The 15320-nt window shown below is 37.0% G+C and overlaps 3 protein-coding genes across 3 annotated transcripts; 1 reads left to right on the top strand and 2 right to left on the bottom strand.

Annotated features, from left to right (window-relative positions):
* Nucleotides 1–1943: 1943 nt before the first annotated feature.
* On the top strand, nucleotides 1944–3093 carry LOC9322660. Its single transcript, XM_002888079.2, has one exon. The coding sequence runs from the start codon at nucleotides 2438–2440 to the stop codon at nucleotides 2927–2929; it is 492 nt and encodes a 163-aa protein (XP_002888125.1). The 5' UTR covers nucleotides 1944–2437; the 3' UTR covers nucleotides 2930–3093.
* A 97-nt stretch (nucleotides 3094–3190) lies between these two features.
* On the bottom strand, nucleotides 3191–5293 carry LOC9322659 (pentatricopeptide repeat-containing protein At1g60770). Its single transcript, XM_002886547.2, has 2 exons — nucleotides 4989–5293; nucleotides 3191–4775 (listed from the first exon to the last, which is right to left on the bottom strand). Exons 1-2 carry the CDS (start codon nucleotides 5214–5216, stop codon nucleotides 3528–3530), a joined length of 1476 nt encoding a protein of 491 aa, XP_002886593.1. The 5' UTR covers nucleotides 5217–5293; the 3' UTR covers nucleotides 3191–3527.
* A 241-nt stretch (nucleotides 5294–5534) lies between these two features.
* On the bottom strand, nucleotides 5535–8670 carry LOC9322658 (AP-1 complex subunit mu-2). The gene is made up of 11 exons (XM_021034421.1): nucleotides 8226–8670; nucleotides 7781–7927; nucleotides 7646–7708; nucleotides 7340–7516; nucleotides 7153–7256; nucleotides 6925–7032; nucleotides 6732–6828; nucleotides 6549–6646; nucleotides 6296–6437; nucleotides 6074–6196; nucleotides 5535–5958 (listed from the first exon to the last, which is right to left on the bottom strand). Exons 1-11 carry the CDS (start codon nucleotides 8352–8354, stop codon nucleotides 5860–5862), a joined length of 1287 nt encoding a protein of 428 aa, XP_020890080.1. The 5' UTR covers nucleotides 8355–8670; the 3' UTR covers nucleotides 5535–5859.
* Nucleotides 8671–15320: the final 6650 nt, after the last annotated feature.

Raw genomic sequence — 15320 nt, 5'->3', positions numbered from 1 at the left:
TATATAGGAACAATATTTTATTGGTGCTTTTTAAAATAATTGTTGTGGGATTTTATTTAAAAGATGTTAATTAAACGTGTTTATGAAAAATAAATATGATTTTATTACTAACGATAATACACGACCATATCGGTATAAAAAACCCATTATGTTTCGTAACCGTCAAGAACTTCTTGTTCAAAAATAACTAACTCTTTGAAAATATCTATTTTCATCAAACGGATAAGGAATAGGGTAAGGGATTCGAATGGAATACTCGTACTTTTCGTTTTCATATATCCTCAAACACTCTAAAATTTTCAAAAATATCTTAATTTCTCAAAATAATCATTCGGGACTAGACATTCACCTATTATGAAGTCGATCCTTACTCAATATAGTGAAATGTTAAGTTTCATGGGCTTCCAACTCAAAACCAATTTACAATGAGTAAAGAGACCTTAAAATGTACCTTATATACTACTCAAGTTTCTTCTCATCCTAAACAGAGCAAAAAAGACTGGTCTTCTTCAAGTTTCTTTAAAAGAGCCACTCCAAAGCATGTTTTTTTTTTTGCTAAAAATGTCAATATTTCATTAGAAAATGAAAATGATTAGGAGTTACAAGAAAATAAATCCTATGTTTGGTCCCATGGCAGAAAAAAAAAACAAAAAAAAAACTGAAAGCAAATAACAATCGGTCCATCGACATCAACAAAAGCTGACGCTCTTGGAATCAATGAAGCGATAAACAATTTGATGAATATCATCGATGTCACCTCAACGAGGAAGATACATGCTGTCAAACGACGAAGGCCGATTTATTGCAAATCAAGCGAAAGAAAACCTCCAAAGCACAGTTTTACAATGTGGATCTCCCAACTATGCATGCCAACAAGAATGAGACTGACACCTTGAGGATTGCTTATACAATTATAGCATCTTCTTGTTGTTTTTATTCAAATTTTGAGGAAACAAGGGAGCATCTCCTGCTGAGATGCGATTTTAGTGTCCACATATGGCACTTGGTTAGTCCAGGCTGTGTTTAACGCCATGCATCGTCATAACTTCGACTTCTCTTTTTGCTTGGATAAAGGTAAAAACAGATTGCGCGCCTCCAATACTTTGGTAGATATTGTTGATATGCACTCAACATTTGCTTGTAATACTTGTTTTAATCTTTTTTGGCAAGTTTACATTTTATAAGATTAAGCTTTTTTGTTAATATAATATTCATATATATATATATATATATATATATATATACAAAAAAGCTTAATCTTATAAAATGTAAACTTGCCAAAAAAGATTTAAACAAGTTGATATCTATTGGTTGATATCTCTATTAATATGAGCAAATGAGTTTGATAAATATTCAAGTCCATAGATGTCCTAAAAATGTTTTTTTTTTAAATGATGGTATGCATCATAATTGATCAACAATATATATATATATATATATATAAAAGAATAAAACGAAAACATTTAAAATGAAAGATTTGGAAGAAAAGATCATATGTATTTTACTGCTATCTATATTAGCAATCGTCTTTCTATATAGAGTTAAAATATAGTGAGGGTTTTTAAAGTTAGGATTGATTTGGTTTTGAATTTAATATTGACTACTCCATTGATGGACTAAAAGGAGTCAGCTTAAATTTTTAAGGTGGATCTACTTCTCCGCCTCCATTCGTTATTCGTTGGATGAGAATAGATATTTTCAAAGAGTTAGTTATTTTTGAACTAGAAGTTCTTGACGTTAGACATAATGGATTTTTCGTACCTATATGGTCGTGTATTATTACTAACGTCTCTCGATTTGACCCAATATTTTTCTCTTTTCCAACATTACCAAAATAATACTCCTATAAGATGAAATTGCCGAAGAAAATGTAGAATCCAACGAATTCAATTGATTGTCACATAAATTTTTCGCCAGTCAAGTAGACATAAAACATAAAAAAAAAACAGTTATCAGATAGAAAAACACATATCTGAGGAATGACATAATGTCTACCAGAAATATCAAAGTCAAATCGAAAGACAATAAATGATGCATGGTTATGGTGTTGACCATATAACTTATGTTAGTTCTTGCATGTCACAATACAAGTTCATTTTTTTCATGTAATTTATGTATACTAATTTATATATACGTAATTTATGCTTGTAGAGAGACATAATTAACATTGCTATCTAAAATCTTAGTTTTAACATTGCCGTCTAAAATCTTAGTTTGTCAATCGTCACGATACAAATAAAATATTCAGAGAATAGATTTTCTCCTACAAAGAAGTTAAACCTCAAACTAATCAACTTATAATTACCAAAGAAAAAGAAATATCAGAAAAGGCCCATTACCAATGATTTAGACACCAACAAAAGGGTTTCTATATTTAGATGGAGAAATTTGATTAGACGATTACCCGTGATCATTTCCTTCCAACTTTTTTACGAAAATGGCGAGCCGCAACACAATCCAGATGTACCTCACGACTGTCGTCGCAATCGTGATCCTCCTAGCGGCAAGCCAAGCCACGGAAGCGCGTTTCACGAGCCTATGTGCTCAAACCGCATACCCAACCTTGTGTCGACCGCTGGTGAAAGGGCCAAACCCGAGACGAGCCACACACAACACGATTCGAGCCTTGGAGGCTAAGACGAAATTGGCCATTACAGCTTCTGCGAGATTCAAAAACGGAAATCCAACTGTTGCAATTTGCTATGCGACTCTTGTGGATGCATCCTTCAATCTTGAGAACGCAAGGAAGAGCATAAGGAAGAGAAATGTTTTGTCGCTAAAAATGTATTTGACCGCGGCTGTATCAGATTACGGTGTTTGTGTCAACGGGTTCATAGATTCACATCAAGTCAACACCCTTCAGAACGCTGTAGATGAGCTCAGGAAGATGGGAACTAACTGTTTGTTGCTTGCTACATTGATAAGATGATCGAGCCACACTATAGAAGAAAACACTAAAACTAATTCCTCAAAACTGACCAAAAGAAGCTTATCCTTAATTATGTTTATGTAAATGTTCCTTTCTTAGTTTTCAGGGGATGTTCTTGACCAATATCAATCGGGTAAATGTAACTACAATAGAATTTTTAGGCAGTTCAAAATTTTCAGAGTCCAGGATTTTTAGTGGTATCTTTTTGCAGATGTAATTAAGAAAAAAAAATCCAGATATTCATTGCATTTTGGAACACAATCCGCAAAATTTTGTTCCTAATTGACATTATTTAGCAAAATATCATATTCTTGATTATGTTTCTGTCTTGAACCAAAATAAGATCTCAAACAAATAGGCTTACATTGTGAGAGCTGTCTCAACTGTAAATCCAAGCTAAGACCGAAACAATTCACAAAAACATGAACAAACAGTCTAAGGTGAAGTAAAACAGACCCATACGATTGATTTTGCCGATTCAGAGCCTATTTTTATTACCAATAAGAAACAGAGCTGTGACAACGCAAGTGCCCCTAACACGACTAATAATGTGTGTCGCCTGAAGGAAATAATGAAGGGGAAAGAGATGGAACAGACCTCACACCTCCTGAGATACTTCATCAAGTAGCTTCTTTGTCACTTCATTAACCTCCACGTTTTCCATCTTCAGACGTCGACGCATAGCAGGATGACTCTTTCCCGCTGCTGCATATGTTCTTATCAATGACTCAAAGATTTCTGCGCCTATGTTATCTGTTCCATTCTTTAAAATCTCCAACAAATTCTCAGCTCCATTAACATCTTTCTTTTGCTCGAAATAGCTCATCAAAGTTCTGACTGTTTCCTGTGACGGTATCCACTTGCCACCATCTCCTTTGCCGATAGAAACTGCCTTAGACATACATTCGAGTGCGTGAGCCATATCACCGCTCTTTACATAGTAATCCATGAAGATTTCCCAGGTTTTAGCATTGGCCTTGCCACCTCTCCTGGGAGCTTTCTCCTTGAGCTCTTTTGCTTTTTCGATGAGACCCTCTTTAGCATAAGCTCCAATCAACACATTTACAATCCTGATGTCATAAGTAGAACAGTTAGCTTGCCACTCCTTGAACAGTGTCTCAGCACCCGGTAAATCATTCAACTTGACCAGCACCTGTATCATGTTTAGATAAGCTACATTTGAGGTTTTCGGCATAGCCAGCCTCAACGAACGCCAAATCCTGTAAACTTCAGTCAGTTTTCCCAGACGTCCATACAAAGTAATAAGAAACTGATATGCCGTAAAATCCCGTTGCGTGTTTTTCATCTCCAGTTCCTGAAGAGCCTTCTCAGCTTTCTGAGACAGTCCAGCATCAACATATATCGATGCCATATTGCTATACGTAGTCCAATCTGGAGCAACTCTACCATCTCTATTCATCTCTTCGATAACTCTCTCAACACCAGAAATATCATTAGTAGCAGCCAAAGCCCTCATCCACACATTGTACGTGTATGAATCCGGCATTACATTCTCAGCCTTCAATTCTTGGATCATCGCCGGAACTTTCTCAGTCTGACCTGTCTTGGTATAAAGAGTCATGAGACTGTTATAAGACATGGAACTAGGAGTAATGTTAAGCTCTTTCATCTTGTTAAGTAAACCTTCCGCCTTCTCCGTCAACAACTCCTTGCAGTAGCAGTTCAAAAGAGACCCATACGTGAGTTCCGTCTTAGATGTTTCCGGAAGATCAACAAAATAATTCTCCCCAGCAGTAATTCCCCGAGCTTTAGCAACAAGATCAAGATGGATTGCTTGATCACTCACTGTCTTGTTCATACCTCTCTCTTCCATAACTTCAGATAGCTACAAACCAAAAAATATGAATTCTAAAAAAACAATCATCACCAATTTCAATAGAAGACACTCAACAATTACTAAATTGTTCATAATGAGAATCAAACTACCACTTAAGAATCTACATTTCTATATGTATTCAACAGGGTTAAAGCAAATGGTTGTAATAATCTGAAAATTATTGTGAAGCTAATCTTGAAGAATCGAAAATGCAAATGAAACCTTGAGAGCTGGGTAATAGAGGCCGCGATTTCGGAGTTTCTTGATCGTATCTCCGACTTCCCATTTGAAGACGTGTTTAGTGCCTTTGAGGAACTGATTCAGCTGCTGTCGAACTTTGACCTCTGTGCCGCCATCTTTGAATAGTCGATGGTAAAGAGGTTCTTCGATGTACTTCTTCGTCGATCTCTTTGTGACGTCTCTCGATCGGCTCAAATGTCGCATCGCCATTTTCTCGTCGGAGCAGTGAGCAACGACAACGAGGAGGTTTTTGAGTAAAACCCTAATTCACTGTCACTTCCAAAGCTCGAAACAGAATTGGAGGAGGAGAAGAAAATGGACTGTGGACCTCTTAATGGGCTTAAGGATAATTTCGTTAGGGCCCATATTTTCAGCTGTAAATACACCCCAAGTTTTGTACTCAGTCTCTCCATAGTTGGCTATCTCTAATCTTTCTATATGTAAGATGGTTTGTTTCTTTCAGTTTTATTAATTTTGATCGTACTCGAGAAAAACTTGGTAAACAACTAAACATAGACTGATGCCCCAAAACCAAAACCTCAACGTTTAACAATTTCGATCGCAGAACAAACACATAGACAGAAATGTCACGGGCATAAGAAACAAAAAAATAACCATGTCGTGAAGGTTACAAAGAGCCTCATGTAAAATAAGATAAAATCACCATAAAGACAAATTCACAAGAATATGGCTTCTAAAACAGATTAGAGGAAAATTTGATCAGCTAAAATGTTTCAAAACATTTTCGTTTTTCTCTACTTTTGTCCTGTTTCATTTTGCTTCATTTGATCCAGGCAATTCCCCGGAGGAATGTGGGAATCACAATGACATAGACGATGAAACTAAATGAGCCTTACACGAGTCTTAGTTCGTACTCACCAGCCATGGTTATGTATCTCACCCATGGAAGTGCTTGGTACCCGCTCTTCTCAATTATCTTTAGGTACCGAACCTACACACCAGAAAACATATAATTTAATGACATTGTGGAAGAGACACTAACGCACTGGGATGAACTAAAAAATGCAGAAAATATAGAAACCATTTATTATTGAGCACAAGCTTACCTGAATCCCCGAAACAGTGAAGTAAGGGATCTCGAATTTGACACGGATAGGAGCTTTTCGCTCAGGTGTTGCTTCCTCTGCAGTAATACTTGGAAGATGGAACTCTGCCCTTAACATGTACTCCTATATTGGTTTCCGAAGGTTAGCATTGATACTACATTGCTGATTGTTTCCACTGGATTTAAGAATGTTATAAAACTTGCTAGTGTTATAAGTTTATACCTTGTTCCCGGGGAAAGATTTGATTTTCCAGACTAACGCATCTTTTTCAGGAGCATAAGAGGCAGACCCTAGAGATGTCCTAACGGTGGGGTTAGATGCATCGGTCGGTACAGGCAACTCAATCTCAACGTTCGTTGCGGTGCTACAAATAGAAAGTTTTCGGTCAAAGGTTCAAAGAATCTGATCATCAGGATCTTTGCATTACAGTAAAAGAGAAAAGGAAATGTGGCACAATATCGTATAATATATTTACCTTCGTTCTTTGAACTGACTCCTGGCTTTTATAAGCATCTCAACACGACTTCTGGAATGACTTTCTATTTGCGCTTCCACCCATATAAGAGGCTTTACCTGAAAATAAAAGAAACAAATCACGATATTTACTTGTTGAAGACGCGGAACAATTCCAGTAAATGCTATATACCACATGTCAAACCTGAGTACTGAGTCTATATGTCATCAGATCAAAAGCCCCATCAGGTGGTATGAAAGATATCGTCCTATCATTTTCAAAACGGGCCAATCGAACACACCTGCATTAAATAATTGATTGTTGAAGAAGAGAATACATAAAGCTCAAGTATAGAACCTTTTAGAATTAAAAGAAACTAGAAGGGTTAAAGACGTACTGATGAAATTTGATGTCCTCTAAATCAATGGCTTTTCCCTTTGTTGCTCGTCCCTGCGCTTCCAGCAATACTCTATCATTCAGTCCTAACTTACACTCTGGCATTCCACTACAATAGAATGGATCAAAGAGTCAAATAAAACGCTAGGACAGTGATCAAAGCAAAAGGGAAGTGATTTAACATGCTTTGGCTGATTAGGTATATTGAAAATTTGATCTGTTGACATACGTCAAGTAAGTTCGCATCTTCAGTGCTCCAACAACATCAGACCTGACAATTTGCCCATTACTGTTGACAAGAATATTTACATTCTCAATTACATCCAAGAAAACCTGAAAAAGGGAGCAGGTTGTCATCATTTGCAAACCGAAACACAACACAAACACATTCCTCTCTTGATAACAAAAGCACTCACTTCATTTTTCTTGTACTGTATTCCCTCACTCCTCCAGGAGACGGCATTTGTCACAGCCATTGGAGGTCTCTGTGTAACTTCCATTCTATATGCATCAGTCTTGATGAATTCACTGAGAATTCTTGCTTCGGTATACTGAGGGTAACCAAAGTCCATCATCTCGTCAAGTAGCTCATACTGCCAGCACCAGAAATAAATTTCAGCATTTAACAAAGACAAATACTATTCCGAATTTTGAAGGATCTTTTTGATTGAGCAAGTATTGCCAAATAGTACTAAAAGGGCGATGACAGAAGCTTAACATACCACAACCACAAAGTTATCCCTCAATGATTCCTCTTCTAACTCCTCGAAGTAATGCTTGAAAACCTATAACCATTGCCATTACATCAAACACCCGGAAAAAAAAGATGGAACCTTAAGAGAAAAGAATTTACTTACATCGACTACGCGGTGAAGAAAGAAGAGAAGACTGGCAGCATTACAATTCTGTCTGGATGCTATCATCAAGTATACATTACTATGTTGTACAAACATATAAGTAACCCCATTATCGTAAGCAACTGGATCATTTGACTGTGAATCACCCTGAACAATTAAACAAAACAATGATAAGAATCTTACTCTGATTTCTTCAAAATGCTGATTCAAATCACATTCTAATCCAAAGCATCAGATCACAAATACGGACACGAATCAATTTGATTTCTAGTACAGACGAAAATCAAGCGTGTTCATTGCTTCGAAATGTTTCAATTCCAATTGACGACTATCTCAAACACAAAAATCTACAAGTTCGTTCACTATCTCTCTGTTCCTTTCCAATTCTATAATAATTCAGCAATAAACACCGATCAATGAGCGATAAGAGGAAGATCAGAAAAACCTCTTTCTCAATGAGCTTAGTGAAGAATCGCTCGGCTTGAGCAGCGGAGACATCGCCACGGTAATCACGCCAGACGAGAATACGTCCCTTGATATCGAGCAGAAACAGAGCCGAGGCCGCTCCTGCCATGTTCTTCCCTAGGAGTTTCGAATCAGATCCAAATGCGGATGATTAATCAGCGAGATCTGATGAAATTATGCTTCTATGGAGACGAAGAAGTAGCCACATCTAGATGGAGATTGACGCAGATCTCTCGAAGCTGAGATTCTCCATTTCGCAATTGGTTTTTTTTTTTCTGGCGATCTGATGATTTTGTTATCGTTCCTTGTGGTTGGAGAGAAAAAAAAAACGGAAGAAGTTTAGCAAAGAGCTCTGCGTTTCACAGAAACGACGTCGTTTACTTTTTCCGTCAAATTTACCATCGAAAGAAGAAGAAGGAGAGTCAACGAAGAAAGTCATAATTAAAGAGGAAAGGGCCATTGGGCCATTATATAAAGTCAGGCCCATATTGAGATGGGTTTCGTAGGGTTTAGTAAGTTAAATAAGTAGTTTTTTTAAAAAAAAGGTTAACGATGGAAGTAGTATAAATAGGTTTGTTGCAATGAATCAATGAAAGATGACGAGAGAGGCAAAAACCCTAAAATCGAATTCGCAAAAATTCTACCAAATAGGGGAGTCTAGGGTTTAGTGTAGTGTCTCCACCACGAAATCGTGAGGAGGGTCAAGCACTATGGACTAGAACACCACAACATGAAGTGTTTTGTATACATGAACATTATTGCTAGCATATTTTACGTATATTACCTCCTATGTGTGGATGTTCACACGACAACACAATTTCATTTGTGCCAATCATTCTAACAAAGTATACCTCGGTCTCAGTGATGGCATACTTTGCTGGATTGATTGGTACACATGAAATTGTGATGTTATCGGCAGTATCGGCCCTGTGAAATATAGGGCTTAATACAAAACAATTTTTTTTTTGATGGATTTTATAGAAGAAATTAAAAATTTGAGATCAAATCTTAAAATTTCAGAAAATTTGGGGCGTATTTTGCAATATTCAGAAAAAATTGGGGTCTAATTTTGATACTAAAAATTTTAAAAATTCTGGAGGCCCAATAATTTTGTATCTTGAGAATTGGTGGCGGGCCGGGCCTGGTTATCGGTGTGGTTGCATACTTTGTTGGATTGATTGGTGAAAGTGTGCTGTCACCGGTCAACCAATACGGGCTTTCCTACATTTTTTACTACAATTTCGAGAGAACTAACTGTTTGTAATGTGTAATGCTAACAAGGTAGAAGGGTACTTTTTGGCAAGACACTAATTATAATGACTAGTTCATCAATAACATAAGAGGAACAAATCAGAGCGGTTACATCATAGTTTACAAATAAATCATACATTAGTCTAACATATACAGAGCCTTTCCTAATGTTTTGGTGGCTACAAGCAGAAATTTTTTTTGGCTGAATTTCCCTTGGAAAAAAAAGAAAAAAAAAACATCGTCATCTGCTGGTGTCTCGCACCTGCGACCATTTACCGCAATGAGTAGTACGTTTCCAACAGAACTAACGACTTTTCACAGAAAAAAATGGCCAATTTAATATATAAACATTTGACGGCCGCAAGCAGCAGCTTGGCTGGCTTGTACTCTTGGCCGGCTCTAAATATATAGAATGTGAATATTTCTTTGGGGATATGATGAATGAGAAAAACTTATATTCTAGAAGTGTTCAAAAATATATATATATATAGTTTACAAATGAATCATGGGCAATAAGTCTAACTTGTAGAATGTGAATATTTCTTTGTGGATATGGATAAGAAAAACTTATACTAGAAGTGTTCAAATATTGAACTTCTTCAAATATTCTAGAAGTGTTCAAATATTTTGTGAATGGCAGCGTTTAATTGATAGGGAACACTACAAGAAAACATGTCTTTTGCGACTCCCAAACGAGTCCTTAAACGGTCGCTAATCGTTGTTTGCGACTTCTTTGCGACTACTAAAGTTGGTCGCTAAAAAACGGTCGCTAAATTAAATGGTCGCATTGTAGTCGCATATTTGTGACGGTATTGAGACTAATTTATGTCATCGCAGATAAGCGACGACATAAAGACTGACATTAAGAGTCGTATTTTTGCGACGTCTTAGCTACGCATGTTAGTTAGCGACTAATTAGTGACAAACATTGCAGTCGTTTAATTGAGACTAATTTTGGTTTTGAGAGACTATTAATTAGTCGCAAATAAGCTTTATTTTGATTCTAAAAATAACAAAACCGAATTCATATAAATCCAAATGTTGCTAATCAAATCCTTAATGTTGCTAACCAAAAGCCCTAATGTAATCAAAAGCCTTACATAACCTTAAACATTAACAATATTCATCATGTTCATAAGAGAAAGAAAAATTTACAAAAGCACTTAGAAGGATGAAGAAGGTGTTGTTGTGGCTGCGACGGTTCATGTTGGTGCAGTGGCGCCTGTGGCTGGTGCATTGGCGGTGGCTGGTGCATTGGCGCTGGCTGTTGCATTGGTGGCTGTTGCATTGGCGGCTTGTGTGTTGGCTGGTGCAGTTGGTTGTGGCTGAGATGCAACAAAAGCTGCAAAGGCAGGATCATTCTCTTTCCAATACATAACAAGCCTCTCCAAGTTTGCAATCCGAGTTTGAGATGCTTGTTGCTCCGCATCACGTCGAGCATTCTCTGCGTCGTGCTCAGCCATCTTTTGACGAAGTTGATCATGAAGCTCGGTTATGGAGGAAGAAGAGCTGCTAGCATAGCTTTCTTTTCTTTTCCCTTTCTTAAGGGTCACCTTAAGAGATCCAATGCCAAAATAGTTCCCCTTCACATCTGTTTCAGTACACTTAAGAAAAAAAAACAGAATCATGCTCAAGCAAAAATAATCAGTCAAGTATTCAAGTATTAGCAAATAGAGTCATTCAAGATCAAAAACAGAATCATTCAAGTATTAATCATAAATACATGGACTGATTCTATATATGATTACCAAACAGTGATGATGATATGCAAACTCTAAACAAAAACTTACACGAGATTACCTTAAGAAAGAGTTCATTCTTTTCTTCAATGGTGAGAGTCCGGTGAGTTGACTGCTGAGAGGAATCATCTGAAGCGTCTTCACCATCTTCAGCCAGTTCAGACAGTCTCTCTTCTATGCTCTTATTATAGACCTCAGCTACTTGTTTGGCTTTAGCATCTACAAAAGTACCATCTGCTCTTGTGTGTGTTTGCATAAACACTTCTCCATATGACACAGGACGCCCCAATTCTTCCTCCTATAATGATACAAAGACATCATTAAAATCACAGAACAGAGGTAACAACATATAGTGATCTAAGTGCAATATTTAAAAACAAAGTGAAAGGTTATATAGATTCATACCAGCTCTTGGTGAACTTGCATGAATGATTTTTGCCCTGATACGTGTTTGTGGACTCCAAGACCATTACGATCACTGTTTCTGGACTGTGATGCAGTTTCACTCTTTTCAATTGCTTCCTCAGTTTTCCAATAAGCACACATCTGTGCCCACAGGTCATTACTGGTAATCCAATACGGTTGGAGACCAGAAAGCTTCGCTTGACTAACAATTCCTTTAAGCCTTTTCTTGGCGATGACCAAGAATCCTTCTCTGACTAGCTCCGTAATCCCAATATCCCAATTGAATTTCCCCTACACAGATTAGTATGAATTAGTATAACTCATATTAATTCATTGCAACATATACTATTACACATTGATAGGAATATCAAACATTACCGCAAATGATCTGAAATATCGCTCTTGAATGGCTGTAGGAGTCACCTTCCAGCTATAGTAAAAGGTCCATCAAATTTTCTCCGAAATATTCCAGCAATACTCCTAGACAATTTTCCTTTGTCTCGGCCAAACCTATAGATAAAAACAGACATTAGACATAAGATAACAAACAATTAGTAAGACATTTGATAAAAACAGACATTAGATCATTAGTAAGACACTTGATAAAAAACAGACATTAGACAATGAACAAGTGATCTAAACAGACAATGATTAACCTAATAGCCTTAATTTATGATAATCAAGCTAGAACATTACACATGAGAACTAATTTAATGAAAAACATTAACCAAACATTAAGCTAAACATAGAGGAGGTTTATACCATATAGTCTCAACGCCTGGAATTGGGACATTACTCAGCCGTGGAAGATGCTCTCGGCCAGGCAGAACCAACAAATTCTCTAACATCTGCTGGTAGTCAGGCGGTGGAGCATTAGGGTTTTCCTGAGGAGGCATATGAGGTTGGGGAATCTGCTGAGGATGGACTTGGTCGTGAGGATGGTCTTGGTCCTGAAGAAGATACAACAAGAAGGTAACAAGTTAGACAAGAAAAAAGGAAACTGTGTACTGACATTGATATCTCTGATTAACCTAATAGCCTTAATCTACAGACAAAACTCTGATTCACACAACTGAGACAAGAACAAAAGAGAGATTCTATGATACCTGATAAGGAGGAGGTTGATGATAAGGACCCGGCTGTTGATAAAGCGGCGGCTGCTGATAATTAGGAGGAGGCGGTTGATAAAGCGGCGGCTGCTGCTGATAATTAGGAGGAGGTTGTTGATGAGGAGGCGGCTGTTGATGAGGAGGCGGCTATTGATGAGGAGGCGGCTGTTGCTGACTAACCTGCGGTGATGGAAGGCGAGCAGGAGGTGGTGGTTGTGACGACGCCGGATACTGACTCGGAACAGTTGGCCTAGATGTTTGACTCATCGAAGTTGTTTGACTCGGAACAGTTGCGGTTGAAGACGAAGGATTGGAGGCGTTCGAAGACGTTCCGACAGCAACTTTAGGGTTTCGACCATTGAACACTCGTACACCGGATCTCCCACCACCACGGCCCCTACTTGCTTTCCCCTTTGGCGCCATTACAGAGAACAGAAGAATCGAAGAGAGAGAGGAAGAATCGAATCGAATCGAAGAATCGAAGTTGGAAGAGAATTGAAGTAGGAAGAGAATTGAAGTAGGAAGAAGAGTAATCGAATCGAAGAAGAGAGGAAGAATCGAAGAGAAAAGAGGAAGATAGAGGAAGAATCGAAGAGAATGGAAGAGAGAGATCGAAGAAGATGCGGAGAAATCGAAGAAAATGCTAAGTGTTTGGGTTTGTGACTTTTCACTAGTAGACATAAAAGAAAAGTAGTCGCAAAGCCGTGTCAAATGAGTCACACCTAAAAAAACACGAGGGATTAATTGCCGCCTAATCGAAAACCCTAAATTTTGGTAAAAATCACAAACCGGTCCCAAGTCGGTCGCAATCTGGTTGCACAAGTAGTCGCAAAATAATTATAGTGTAGCAATAGAATCACAATAAAGTGACACTTTTGTGACCACTCGCATGAGTCACAAGACTTTATTTTAGAATTGTTAGATAATTCGTCTAATCGAGGCAACTTCGTCGCAAAATTCGTAACAAAATGGTCACTAAAGAGTAGCACATTCGTTGTAACACTAGGCAGTGGCAAAGTAATCGCAAAGAGACACACTTTTGCGACGATCGTGTATGAGTCACAAACCAATATTTATGATTTCTCAACATTTAGATCAAAATACATTAGTATAAGTATTATATATCACTCTAGAGTCCATTTGTGGAGTATTTCTTTCAATTTATTTGATAAAACAATGATTTGGTAAGTTTATTTTCAAACTTACATAGATTAAGAACATTCTCTTTTGAAAGTCTATGTAACATTTTATACATGATAGGTTCTTACAAAGATTTAGTTATAAACATGAAAAATTAAAACATTAACAACTAATCTTTCAATGTATTAGTTATAAACATTGCAAAATATGGTTACTTAACATATTACACATTCTATTTTATCAAATTACAATTTAAAAAACAGAACAAGTCTCTAAAGAGAGACAAATTAGTTGTAAATTTACGAATCTTTTGTGACGATGAAGATATTTCAGACAAAAAAAATTGGATGTCGTTTGGGTTGCAAAAGTATCGTAAAAGGGTCGCGGATTTATGACCATTCTCAGACTATACTACGGCGTCGTATATTCGCGACGAATATGCGTCTGTTTTTTCTGTAGTCGTAAATGAGTCACTGAAGTGTAATAAAAGCGTCGCAAATATTTGCGACCAAAAGAAGAGTCACAAAAAGGAGTCGCAAAAGGCATGTTTTCTTGTAGTGGAAGTATAATAACAACCAAACTTAATTAACGAGCATTACATAAAAAGTGTATGTGTCCAGACGGAAGAAAAAACAGTTTGATATCGACATAAAAAAAAACAGTAAAAGAAAGAATCGTATGTTTGATACTATTAAGAAAATATCAAAAACACTGGAATATCTAAACCAAGTGAACGAGTTCACTAGTTCATGTAGTGAACCAACAAGTGATTAAATCATATTAATGTGTGTCAAATGAGCTCGGGCTTTTGGCAAATGTGAAGTTGAATCAAACAGTCCCCAGTTCTACTAATACACTCCACTAGTGACTGATACCAGATTCTATTTGGATTCCACAAATGCTTAATTATCATCGAATTTGTTACAACACAATGCGAAATAATCTGGCTTTAGAGATAACTTGGAGCAAGAGATGTTAACTTGAGGACCAAATATAATTGGCAATCGAAGTCTTAGTTAAGATATCAACTAATCGGTCAACAAGCTGAGTGTTGATGAACTTGTCTTGAATTGCATCATAGACAACATACAACTACACTTTCATGTATTTTGTACGCTCATGAAAGACCAGATCAATTAATCACAATAGATAATAGAAACACAAATTCATTATGTGGATATAGACATTTTATAACGTCCGGCATCATGTTTGAAACATTTCTATGACTATGAAGCTATGGTAACATGGAATACATTTTAGGTACTACTAAGTTCAGCTGAAAATATCAATATCTACACCCAAATTTTATTCTTCTTCATCATATTTTCACAGTATTAATCTTTGGTATCTTTAGATACAACTTCTAACACTACAAGAAAACATAGCAATTTCCGACGAACATTTCCGATGAAATATTTAGTCGGAATTATT

This window comes from Arabidopsis lyrata, assembly GCF_000004255.2.
Source record: "Arabidopsis lyrata subsp. lyrata unplaced genomic scaffold ARALYscaffold_2, whole genome shotgun sequence".
In the NCBI taxonomy this organism is placed as follows: Eukaryota; Viridiplantae; Streptophyta; class Magnoliopsida; order Brassicales; family Brassicaceae; genus Arabidopsis; species Arabidopsis lyrata.
Note: the sequence above shows the minus strand (reverse complement) of the source record. Positions and strands in the feature narration are given on the sequence as shown.